Source organism: Bubalus kerabau, chromosome 3 (assembly GCF_029407905.1).
Source record: "Bubalus kerabau isolate K-KA32 ecotype Philippines breed swamp buffalo chromosome 3, PCC_UOA_SB_1v2, whole genome shotgun sequence".
NCBI classification, from domain to species: domain Eukaryota; kingdom Metazoa; phylum Chordata; class Mammalia; order Artiodactyla; family Bovidae; genus Bubalus; species Bubalus kerabau.
This window is the reverse complement of record NC_073626.1, coordinates 21,994,646-22,007,376: the sequence shown is the minus strand read 5'-3', so window position 1 is coordinate 22,007,376 and position 12,731 is coordinate 21,994,646. Positions and strand designations below refer to the sequence as shown.

At 43.1% G+C, this 12,731-nt stretch overlaps 1 protein-coding gene across 5 annotated transcripts; it reads right to left on the bottom strand.

The window, feature by feature from the left end:
* Positions 1–69: 69 nt before the first annotated feature.
* On the bottom strand, positions 70–11,330 carry ZSCAN26 (zinc finger and SCAN domain containing 26). 5 transcript variants are annotated; one of them, XM_055570951.1, is made up of 5 exons: positions 11,208–11,325; positions 7,961–8,900; positions 5,822–6,303; positions 5,395–5,512; positions 70–1,951 (listed from the first exon to the last, which is right to left on the bottom strand). In XM_055570951.1, the coding sequence occupies exons 3-5, from the start codon at positions 6,239–6,241 to the stop codon at positions 1,050–1,052; spliced, it is 1,440 nt and encodes a 479-aa protein (XP_055426926.1). In that variant the 5' UTR covers positions 6,242–6,303; positions 7,961–8,900; positions 11,208–11,325; the 3' UTR covers positions 70–1,049. The 5 variants fall into 5 exon arrangements, with proteins under 5 accessions (XP_055426926.1, XP_055426927.1, XP_055426924.1 ...); XM_055570952.1 differs by lacking the exon at positions 11,208–11,325 and adding an exon at positions 9,766–9,907 and having other exon boundaries at positions 7,961–8,037; XM_055570949.1 differs by lacking the exon at positions 11,208–11,325 and adding an exon at positions 9,766–9,906.
* Positions 11,331–12,731: the final 1,401 nt, after the last annotated feature.

Genomic DNA, 12,731 nt, shown 5'->3' with positions numbered 1-12,731 from the left:
GACTCCCCTAAGCTTACTAGTCTTCACCATTACCATGACATTTTGGCATTCACAATGTGACGATCATGATCTCTTCCAAGCTGATTTTATTACTTGACTTTCAAAATTCCAGAACAAACAGCATTTTAAAGTTACATCATCAGTATTAAAGGAAAAAAATCCAATTTCTTTCCCCAGACATTTATCAAAGTTGCTATGCAGCAGCCACTCTACTAATACTGAAGTTATCAAGTAAGATAGTTGCTACTTTGATTAATTCAGCCTGGTTCATTCAAATAACTTACCAAATCTCTTCCATAGTCTAAATAAAACTTTAGTTTCTAATTTGAATCAATGAGGTATACACGGCAGGGATGGGGCTGGGAAATGGTAAAATTAGATCATCATTGCTTTCCAAAATGTTTCTGCTGATTGGGGTGGGGATGGGGTAGTAAAATCAGTGGGGAAAAATGTTTACCATTAATAACCTGCACTTTAAGATACCTTTGAGGGACTTCCCTGGCAGTCCGGTGGAAGTCTGCGCTCCCAATGCAGGGGGCATGGGTTTGATCCCTGGTCAGAGAACTAAGATCCCATGTGCTGTGCAATGCAGCAAAAAAAAAAAAAAAAAAAAAAATTAAAAGGTACCTTTCAGTGTAGTATTCCAAAGTCTTTTTTTTTGTATAGGAGACTGCTGCTGCAGCATGTGCAAAAATATCAACCCTCTCTTCTTCTGCTTAAATCTATAAATCTATACATACTTGACTCATTGATGACTTCAAGCCCTTAATCATGAGACTCTCTGCTACTTGGAGACACATAACTACACATTTACCATGTTACAGGCTCTGACAAGTCCTGCAGTGAAGAATGCTTTTACCTTTGATCCCACAGTACCATCTAGGGTCAAAATATTGTGGCCCAAAGCTGACTACAAGGAAAATAAGAGTGCAGGCAGAAAGCCTTCAACTTGGCCCCCAATTCTCTGCCAGAATGGCTAGAATGACTTTTCCTGAAGTGCTGCTTATTAACGTACTGTCTCTGATGGTCCATAAGGAGAGGACACTTCATCAAGCCAGTCTGTCTTTGTGGTGGTATCTCTGATGTTGAAAAAGACCGGACCTCTGCCTGAAGGCTTCTCCACATTCATTACACTTGTAGGGTTTTTCCTCGTTGTGGATTCTCACATGCTGAGCGAGATGGGAGTTTAATCGGAAGGCTTTCTGGCAAATAGTACACTTGAAAGGTTTTTCTCCGGTGTGAATCCTGTGGTGTCGAATAAGGTCTGAGGTCAAACTGAAGGTTTTCCCACACTCATTACACTGGTGGCTTTTGGAGCGGCTGTGGATTCTCTGATGGTGGGTGAGGAGAAGGGCCTGACTAAAGGTTTTCCCACACTCTTTGCACTGACAGGGCTCTTCCTGACTGTGAATTCTCTGGTGTCGATTAAGGTGGGAGCTGCGCCGAAAGTTCTTTCCACAGTGGATACATAGATAAGGTTTCTCTCCAGTATGGATCCTGAGATGTTCCAAAAGGCCTGCATTCTGGCTAAAGACTTTTCCACACTCCTTGCACTGATAAGGCTTCTCACCAAGATGGATTTTCTGATGTCTGACAAGGTGTGAACTTCTCTGAAAGGCTTTCCCACATTCATGACACTGATGACCTTTTTCTCTAGAGCAAATTTTCTGATGTCCAGGAAGACTCAAACTCTGACACACTTCAGCTTCACAGAATTTTTCTTTCTTGTGTGAACTTTCATGCTTAATCAGGTCTGAGTGCTGGAAGAACCCCTGCCCATATTCTGAGCATTTACAGTCAGTCTTCTCCTTGGGCTCAGCCTGCTGCCTATCCAGGTTAGAGTCCTTGTAATGAACCTCCATGGGTTCAGATGGTTTCCCAGATGATTCCACTCTTCCACAGGAGTCTGTCTCTACAACCAGCTTCCCATTCTCAATCCTTTTCGCCTCCCCTGAAACATTAAGTATATAATACCAATTACTTGCTTTTTGGTGCTCAGGAAAAGGAATCTGCAATTAGGAGGATAAAACTGAATCAAGCCATGTGTGCAAAATGGAAATGTGGATGTTTGTGTTTGCATATAACATACATGGAATGATACATAAGAAAATGTTTCCCAGTGGCTGCTTTGAGAGGATTATGGTGAGAGACGACTTATTTTAAATGGTTTGAAGTCATGTGATACATATGCATAGATACATACAGAGAGAAGTTAGCAAGCAAGTAAACAGTCATAAAGGGCAGGGCTCTATGTTCTTTTTTGTTTTTAAATCTGCTTATGGCTTCAGTGAAGAAAATACTGAACATTTTCCTGCCTTCACTCCTTCCTTCCTAAACCCATCCTAAATGCCAATCATTACTGTAGGCACTGAGGTTATCAAGTAGGATAAAAACTCATTTATTTTTTATGAACTCTTTTTAAAGGAGAGACAGAATTATAAACAAGCAGTGGGAAAATAACGTAAAGTTTGTGCCAGACATAGCAGTAACACAGAAGAAAAAAATGATTGTTACAATTTTATCTTTGAGAACTTTTTGCTAATCTAGTTTTCTATAAATTACCATAAAACATCAACAACCAGGCAAAACCAGGAAATAAGAGTATATTATAAACTTAAGTTTTTGAATAATTTATAATGGCTATATTAATTTAGGCAAAAGGATGAGATCACTGGTCTCAAAATTGAAGAAAAAGCATATAGAATTGCAGGGTCTGAAAAGAGCATACAATTGGAAGTATTTAAAAGTGAGATTAAACAAACAAGGACCTACTGTATAGCACAGGGAACTCTACTCTGTAATGGCCTGTGTGGGAAAAGAATCCACAAGAGAATAGACATATGAATATGCATAACTGATTCACCAAACTGTATCCCTGAGACTAACATGACATTGTAAATCAACTAGACACCAATAAAAAAAATTTTTAATGTGGATATACATATAACTGATTCACTTTGCTGTATAGCTGACGGCTGTATGTTCTTGATAATGGTCTGCCATGTGGAAATTAGAAAGCTAGGTCAATTAAATACCCAGGGCAAATAAGAGAAAGGGATAGCACCAGAAATGAAGAAATGAACTGGAAATGAAAGCATGCAGACATGGTGCCAATTTTATCACTGATTAGCTGTGTTTCTTAGGTGATTTAAATCCTCTGGGCTCAATGTCCTCACCAATAAATCAAAAAAACACTGGGCCACAAGACCTTGAGGGTAACATGAAGTCCACAAAAATGTGTTAGCCTTTCCCGATCTCCTTGGACAGCAGAAACTGCTTTCCTGTGTGGTTCAGTAGATCCATTATAGTTCATTGCTTTAAGAATTTGCTTATAGATGTGGCACAGAAGAGATAATAAACAACGTTTGCTGAATAAAAACTTAGCTCAAACACCAGGGAGAGGGTCAGAGGGAATAGCAGATAGGAGCACGAAGTCCAGGAGCATGAATGGGATGGAAAGCAGAATGAGAGTAAAAGGAGAAGTGGATGGAGAAAATAGGAGAGAGAGAGAGAGTCTAAACAGCACTAATAACAAACAAATGAAGCTTACTCTGTGTGAGCAAGATAAAGACAGCAAGCAGAACATTTCAAAAGTGAGAGTCAGTGAGAAAGTGAAAATTAAGGGTGGGGGGAGGAGGTACCAGAGAAAGTAAAAGCACATGTTGGGGAGGCAGAGTACAAACACTAGAAACCTGATTGGGTGTAAAGGCCTTTGGCAAGAGGATGAATAGCCCCATGGGGAGGGAGTGAGAGAACAGCCTTTTCCGTGAGGACAGAATGACACACACAACTAAAAGGGAATGCAGGGGCCTCCCAAACTGAAAAACAACCTGAACTCTGAGTGTAAAATAACATTTTTCAACAGATCTAGAAGGTAAGGAACAATTTCAAGAATCTACTGTTGCTAAATCTACTTTTTATATTTAAAATATATACTCATCATTGATTACATGGCATAAATTCATTTCTGCAAGGCTGTTTAGAAAAAGTAGGCCTCTCTCTTTTGACTACTTTACTCAGAAAGCTTCCAGAAGAAGAGGAATTTTGAAGTATACTCAGAAACTGCGCAGGAGAACCAGGTAGTAAGTAAAAGAAGGCTTTACAATTGAAATCAGCCATGCATCAAATAGATATATACTGAAGGTCTACTCTAGGCATGGGATGGTAGCAGACTCAGGAGACAAAACAAAGCCCTGTTCTTTAGGTCTGGCAGGAGGAAAAGAGAAGTAAACCAGCAATTCTAATATTATGGTAGCTTTAGCAGCAGAGGTGGGGAAACTGATCTAGACTTGGGGGGATTTAGGAAGGACAGAGAAAGTGATATCTAAGCTAGCTGTGAAGGAGGAGTAGGAATTAGCCAGCGAGAGTGAGGAAAAAGTATTCCAGACAGACAAGGCAGGAAAGGGACTCAGCATGAGGAGAAACACACATAAGAGCTGATGGAACCAAGGATGACTAATTATCCCAGTGTGTCTGGGAATAAGGGGTTTCCCAGCACATGGAATAGTTGGAATGAAAAGTCTCCAGCAAACTGAAGCAAGCTGATTATGTCAGGGAATATGAGGCTGCAAGGTCCGCAAGTGCCAGAATATGCTAGGTGAGGCTTCTGTTAAGAGCTTTTGGGAGTGACTGAAGGTGATGGGTTGTTTCTTAGTTCATTGAAGGTCTTCAAGGAGGGGAGCAACAGTAATGAATGTGTTTAAATGGTGGAGAATGAACAAGAGGTAATTTAACTTTAGCGGAAGCACCAAGATGACAGACGGTAAAACAAAAAAGAGAAACAGGGCTTGTACCAGACTGGAAAGAGGAGAAGAAGAATGAAAGGGATAAATATTAGAAAGAGAGATTTCAGAGTCTAGAGCAAAAAGAAAAAAAACAAAAGAAAATCCAGACAACATTTAGAAATAAAAGGCAGTAGTCATTTACAATAACTGAAAGGTGGTAAGAAAAAATAAGCAGTCAATCATGTGGCTGGCATTTTTTCCCTTGGGAGAGAAACAAGCACTCCTTTTTAATTCACACCCCCACCCCCCAGTAACAGGGAGAAGAGGAAGGTAAAGGTTCACACAGGAGAAGGATTCAGTTTTAATTAAACAGAAAAAAACCAAACTAGAAACACTCAAAAACAGAAACAAGGGTTAGGGAAAAAGGAAATGTCTGGGGTGATGGAAACTTTTCTGTCTCGATTGTGGTGATGATTAGACAACTGTCATTATTTCATGTTTGTGAAAACTCATTGGCCTGTATACTTACAAAGAGTGAATTTTAGTGCATGTAAACTAACCTCAATAAACCTGACTCAAAACAAAAACAAAAAAGCAAAATGCCAAGAGTGCCGAGCAAGGCCTCCAGGCAGAACCACAAATCTCACATGCGAAGATGCAGTCTTCTTACCCTTCTCTCTCTCGGGCTGTGGAGCGTCGCCTTCAGGTTGGACCTGCCGTTCCGGCGTGGCTTTTCCAGGGGCTGTCTCCTCCATGAGCACTTCCTGTTTCTTTGCCTGGTTTGGGTCCTAGGGGTGATTAGGTACACGTGGGTTTAGGTGGAAACTGCTGTTCAGAAAAACACTTCAATGTTTAGAAAAGGAAGCGAAGAGAAACCACAGAAGGGCAAAGAAAAGAGGCTGGAGAGCCTGGAGTACATTCAGTTTCCTCCCAGCAGAGGCAGGGTGGCTGAGGTAAGAGCTCCAGCAAGAAACAACCAGACTACAAAGAAACGGAACCCAAGCTGAGCAGTTCTCCCACTGCTGAAGTCATGGCTACAGCTCTGGCCCAGTGTGTCAACTCCTGCTTTCTTGCAAAGGGAGACACCTGACCCTTACCTCCTGTTGTCCTGTTCCTCCCAGCTCCGGCTGCAAATCCTCCAGGAAAACCACCGCATCTTCCCCGCTCTCCAGGTGATGCTCCCGCAACCGGGCCTGGAGCTCCTCTGGCAGGATGGTCAGGAACTGCTCCAGCACCAGCAGCTCCAGGATCTGCTCCTTGGTGTGGGTCTCAGGCTGTAGCCATTGTCGGCAGAGTTCCCGGAGCCGGCTCAGTGCCTCTCGAGGTCCTGTGGTCTCTTCATAGCGCAACTGCCTGAACCGCTTACACAAGGGCTCCTGCCCGAAGCCTGTGCCGTTTCCCTGCAGCTTGACTCCCCGTTCCCGAGCAGAGAGGTGATCCTCCTTCACCACCTGAAGCCCCTCCTTCTTCAGGTTCACAGGAGCCAGGGAAGGAACGGTTCCCCATGCTGTCGCCATCCCCACCTTCAGACTGCTCTATTTTGGGCAACTTTCTTTTGACTGCCTCCTCAGGGATACCCCTGAAAATGTAATAACAAGAATCCCAGAAACAGTAATAGTAGTAGTAATGATAATAACTGCAATAGCAATACCCCTTTGTTGGATTTATACATTTCCAATAATTACTATCCATTTCTTCTCTCTCTCTGAAACAACCATACAAAATGAGAAGACTGTTTTACAGAAGATTGCCAGCTAACAGCATAAATAACAGATTTGAAAAATCACCATTCTGTAGCCCTTGATGAAATAACTGATTCAATCAAGGGCCACAAATGGGTGAAATCATTGGGTAAAAAGGAGTAAGGGGAAAGGATAATCTCGGCCTCAAAGACTCACCACGCTGATTGCTTATGAATTACAAAGGGAAGAATGGCGCCATCTGGCAGTCAAATGAAACCTAGCAACACCAACAGTAAGATAACTGACCTTGTGCCTTAATCACGTATGCAGCATTTTTACTAGATGTGTTTAACACGAGTCTAATAATGAGGAAACTTTCAGATAAATCCAGAATGTCCAGAATGCAGCTTATCTACAAGAGGTATGCACTTTTCAAAACATCGTGAAAATAAAGAGTGTGGGACAGGTATTTCTCTAGATTAAAGAGATACAGCAAAACGTAATAAGTGAAATTTGCTCTTGAATAAAAAAAATATACACAAATGTTTTGAAGAATTCAGAAATCTGAATAATATATAGGCAAACCAAATAGAGCCCAAAGGCTGTATTTGTACTTAAAGTTTTACCGGAATACTGCTGCTGCTTAGGTGCACAGTCACGTCTGACTCAGCAGGGATCAAACCCGAGTCTCCCACATTAAAGGCAGACTCTTTACTCACCGAGCCAACAGGGAAGATTGATTTTTTCTTATTGGAATACAGCCAAACCCATTTAGTAGACAGTGTTTACATCTGCTTTCAGAAATACACTAGGCAGGACTGAGGACTTGAACACTGGGGCACTGACCCCTGCTCAGTCAAAAATCCAAAATCTGTGTGCTACTTACTATCTCTGCTGCAAAAACAAAGGAACTGATAAATGAGCAAGGGTAGGAAGCTAAAACAGCTTCAACAGGATCAGGACTCAAACTCCAGTTCTTTTGACTCCACATGATCTCTAACCAAACACAAACTTTCCCCCACTTAAAGATCTGCAAAATGAAAATACATGTACTATATGCACTGAAAAAACCCACGTATAAGTGGACCCATGTAGTTCAAACCCTTTTGTTCAAGGGTCAACTGGAGTTACCACAGAGACTGCACCACCTGCAAAGCTCAGCTATTCTGGCCCTTCACAGAAGAAGTGTGTAGATCTGAGAGTCTCCTCGGGTGGGATACAGTTTTGTGGTCATGTAAGAGAATAGCCTTATTCTCAGGAGATGGTACTAAAACTTATTTTCAAATGTTGCAAGGAGAGGGGAGTCTGTGGAGAGGTATGCGGAGAGAGGGAGAGAGAAAAAACACAAACGTAGCAGGAAGTTGACAAGAGCTGCTATATGAGGGGTATATAGTGTTGACCATACTATTCTTACAACTTTTCAGTAGATTTGAAAATTCTCCAAATGTTGAGAGGGAGACAAAAGACACAAAATGAACAAAACTGTTTGTATGTTCATTCATTAAAGCCAGTATCAGAATTAACTAAAAGAACATAAGGATATTCACAACTTACCTCATTTATTGTCTAGGTGCCACACTCTTAGTTGCTGGAGATACAGAGATGAAATAACCTCTGGCCTCTATAGCTCTCTGCCCCACAAGAAATCAAGTAAATAAGCAATTACAGTTGCATGTATTAAGTGCCACGGTGAAGGTAGACACAGGATGCTAGCAGAGCTCAGTGGTAAGACACTTAATCCCTGTTAGCAGGTCAGAAAAGGCCTCTTGAAGGTGAGCCCTTCTGACTCGTAAAAGACATGTGAAAGTCAGACAAGAAAATACAGAAAGGCTTTTCCAGACAGAGAAAAACCTGAGCGCAGAGCTGTTGGAAAACCTCACATGTTCAGGGTAGTTGTTAGTTATGGCTGGGAAAAGGGTAAGTGGGGCTGGAACCTGGGAAACACCTACATGTAAGGAAGAGAAGTAAGAAGGAACAACCAGAAAGGTAGAAAAACAAAGACAGTAGAATCCAGGAGACAAGGGGCCTGGGTTCCAATCCAACTCTGTCACTACACTGTTTACTCATTTGTAAAATGAAGATAATACCTAATTCAGAGACATGTTTTGAGGTAAATGAGGGCATCTCAACTGGAGAGAGTAGTCCTCACTCACTGCTACTAGAGAAAGCCTTGCACACAGCAATGAAGACGCATCCACAGCCAAAAATTAAAACCAAAACAAACAGAAAACCCCAAAACTTTCCATGTCTCCTTGTCCATAACTATATCGTGCTCAGTAGCATCCGACTTTTTGCAACCCTATGGACTGTAGACCGCCAGGCTTCTCTGTCCACAGGATTTTCCAGGCAAGAATACTGGAGCGGGCTGCCATGTCCTCCCTCCAGAGGATCTTCCTGACCCAGGAATCGAACCCGGGTCTCTTGCATCTCCTGCACTGCAGGTGAATTCTTTACTGCTGAATCATCTGGGGAGCCCATAAGTATATTAGTATTTCTAAAAAACATACAAACAAAAACAAAAAAAAGTCAGTGACTTCCCTGACAGTCCAGCAGCCAAGACTCTTTGCAACAAATGCAGGGGTCCTGAGTTCAATCCCTGGTTGGAGAACTAGATCCCACATGCCACATCTGGAAGATCCAGCATGTCACAACTAAGACCCAGCAAAGCCATAAATATTAAATAAATAGTATTTAAAACAAACAAACAGAGGTCACTGCAACCTCTGAAAAGGCAATTCTGGTCATTGGATAGGGAGAACAGTCACCCAGCCACAGGAAAATGAGAAAAATGGCACAAGCAAAAATTACTCTTTCAAAAAACAGGACATTGAAAGGAAAAAGAGAAATAGGACCTAAGCTAGGAGAGGGTAACATAGAGGACAGGTATGTTATGTACCATCTTTATGCCAATGATTTCCTTATTTTTCTGCCCAGACCTCTCAAGAGTGACAGATTTTTCTTCTGGCTATCCGGTTCCTGGACACCTTACAAAAGCCTATCAAACTCAACATGTCAAAATGAACTCAGAGAGGCTTCCTGGTGGCTCAGTGGTTAAGAAACTGCCTGCCAATGTAGGAGACATGGGTTCAATCCCTGGTCTGGGAAGATCCCACATGCCTTGGAGCAACTAAGCCTGTGTCCCACAACTGTTGAGCCTGTGCTCTGGGGCCCAGGAACGGCAACTATTGAGCCCAAAAGCTGCACTACTGAAGCCCATGTACCCTTGAGCCTGTGCTCATAACAAGAGAAACCACCTCAGTGAGAACCCCATGCACTGCAACGCAGAGTACCCCCCATGCCCAGCAATGAAGACCCAGCACAACCTTAAAATAAAAAAACAACAACTCAGAGAATTATACCATCAATCTTTTGAACAGGCTCTTGGTATGTGGGGACTCTTGATTTTGATGACTCTTGAGTGACTCTAGAGATAAGTGAAATAGTATCTGCCAATTGTTGGCACACACTTCTGAATCAACATGAATAAGGCTCACTCACTTAGTGGCTGTGTCCAGTTAGGTTCCAAATTCAGTTCGCTGTTATACAGTATCACTCCCAGCTGATACTTATTTGTCAAAACAGGATTTACAATCCAAAACACCAATGCTGCCGCAGCTGACCCTTAAACAACAGGAGAGTGAACTACATGGGTCCACTTATACACGGATTTCTTTTTTTTTCAAATAGGCCAAATCTGCAATGTGGCCCTGTGAGTAGAGAGAGCAGACTATAAAGTTATACTTGGATTTCCGACTTCACTATGGGCCGCTAACCCATGTTGTTTAAGGGTCAACTGTATTCTTAAAAGAAGTGAAAAAATGTCCATGAGAGTAATGATTGTTAGCCAGAAAACAGTTTGGTATTATGATGGTGAATTTTATTTGACAACTTGACTGCACCACCGGGTACCCAGATATTTGGCCAAACATTACAGTGGGTGTTTCTGTGAGGGTGTTTCAGATGAGATTAACATTTAAAGGAGTCGACTGAGGAAAGCAGATGGCTTTCATTAATATAAGTGGACGTCATCCAATCGGGTGAAAGCCAGGATAGAACAAAACGGCTTTCCCCCAATAAGAGAAGTCACTTGCCTGACAGCCTTCAAGCTGAGAAATCAGCGTTTTTCCTGCCTCCAGCACCCAATTCCAGTCTTGCCCTCCAGTCTGGTCTCATCTTGAGTTCCCAGCTGTAGATGCTTAAAAACCTGTCAGGTGTTTTTTCTTTGCTCAAAACCTTCCGAATACTCTTTCCACATCAAGAAATGAACAAATTTCTTACACAATACCCACTTTTTCTACAGGCCTCCTCCCACCCCCATCTCTCTGACAGCATTTTCTACACACTTTCCCTTTGTTGACTGTGCTCTAACCACTCTGGGCTCCCAGCTACTCCTCGAGTATGATAAGCAGGCTCCTGCTTTAGCATCTTTGCATCTGCTGTTGCCCCTTACTAGAAAATTCGTGTCCGCAAAGGCCACGTAGGTTTTTTAAACCTCTCTCAGGCTTTTGCTCAAAAGTCACCTTCTAGGGCTTAACTTTATACATATTTAAAATTGAGCTCAGTGGATAAATATAAATATATATATACACACACACACATGCAGAAGATTGTGCCTCTAGAACAAGATCCACAGCATCATTCCTCTCCTAGGCCCCAAGATTGACATCTCCTGTCCTCGCCCGCTCAGAGTCCACAAGTCTCCTCCATGGGGTAAGGCTTCTCCGCACCTCCAAGGAAATCAGCTGCTCCCCAGCCCACGGGCCGCAGTTACTCCCCCAAATGGAGCACAATCACCACTCACCCCTCCAAGGACCCACGGGAAAAGCCAAAAGCTTTCAAGCAGCTTGTTAGCTCTTTACTGAGCGGCCGCTCTCGCTCCGCGGCGCACTTGACTGTCGCTCTAGGAATGCTGGAGGACTGCGGCTCGATGGCCTCCTGCTCCCGCCTCCCAAGAGGAGGCCAAATTCAGGCTAAGTTGGTTGAGCGGTCTCCGGTCTCCGAGTCCAGAGGCTGGGAGGGGCGCCCCAAGGCTGGAGGGGCGTCCAGGTGTGTTTTTAGGTTTCTTAAATTTATTTAACCCGAAATTTATTTCATTCATGTAGATGACACGCAAATTCGTGACCTTGCGTATTTTGGGACTTTCCAGGTTGCCCTCCAGAGAAGGCAATGGCAAGCCACTCCAGTACTCTTGCCTAGAAAATCTCATGGACGGAGGAGCCTGGTGGGCTGCAGTCCATGGGGCCGCTAAGAGTCGGACACGACTGAGCGACTTCACTTTCACGCATTGGAAAAGGAAATGGCAACCCACTCCAGTGATCTTGCCTGGAGAATCCCAGGGACGGGGGAGCCTGGTGGGCTGCCTTCTATGGGGTCGCACAGAATCGGACACGACTGAAGCGACTTAGCAGTAGCAGGTTGCCCTCAGTTCAGTTCAGTCACTTAGTCGTGTCCAACTCTTTGCGACCCCATGGACTGCCGCACCCAGGCTTCCCTATCCATCAACAACCTCAGCGGTAATCCCCGTGCTAATGCAGGAGACTTCAGAGGCACAAGTTTGATCCTTAGGTTGGGAAGGTCCTCTGGAGTAGGAAATGGCAACCCATTCCAGTATTCTTGCCTGGGAAATCCCAGGGACAGAGGAACCTGGTTGGGCCTTAGTCCATGGGGTTGCAAAGAGTTGGACATGGCCAGCTCACTTTAGTGTTATCACAGCCGGTATTCCACTTTGCTCACTCACCTAATTAAGACACAGACACATATTTTACCATTCTCCCCAATTAAAAAAATTATCAAATACAGTGGCAAAAATAAATGTAAATGTGTTTTTAAGTTGAACATGTATGTATGTACATATGTAAATATACAATGAATGTATATTTGCAAGGTTTAAGGTAACAAAAAATTAAGGAATGTTACCAAACGCAAGGTTGTGTGCCAGATGCAGTAGGCCAAAGAAACCAAAATGTGGGCGTTGTGGAGCAGCGAGGTTTATTGCAGGACCAAGCAAGGAAAACTTTTGGTGTGTCCTCAGAAATACCCCCAACTCCTCAAAGGGTTTCACCAAAGCATTTTTTAAAAGTCAGGTGAGGTGGAGAAGGAAATGGCAACCCACTCCAGTATTCTTGCTTGGAGAATCCCAGGGCCAGAGGAGCCTGACAGGCTACAGTCCATGGGGTCACAAAGAGTCTGACATGACTCAGTGACTAAACCACCAACCCTCTTCAAAGAATCAGTCTAAAGCATGTAGAAAATAACCTCTCTCCCAGCTGTAAGAACCATGAAGGGAACACCCAGAAAGACACTGATGTTGCCTATACTGAGGACA

Excerpts from the sequence above, each read along its gene's own strand:
- ZSCAN26 (XM_055570954.1), bottom strand. The coding sequence starts at position 6,241 with ATGGCGACAGCATGGGGAACCGTTCCTTCCCTGGCTCCTGTGAACCTG. Across the intron at positions 5,513-5,821 it reads GAGGAACAGGACAACAGGAG|GACCCAAACCAGGCAAAGAA; the intron begins GTAAGGGTCAGG and ends AATCACCCCTAG. Across the intron at positions 1,952-5,394 it reads ACAGCCCGAGAGAGAGAAGG|GGGAGGCGAAAAGGATTGAG; the intron begins GTAAGAAGACTG and ends TTAATGTTTCAG.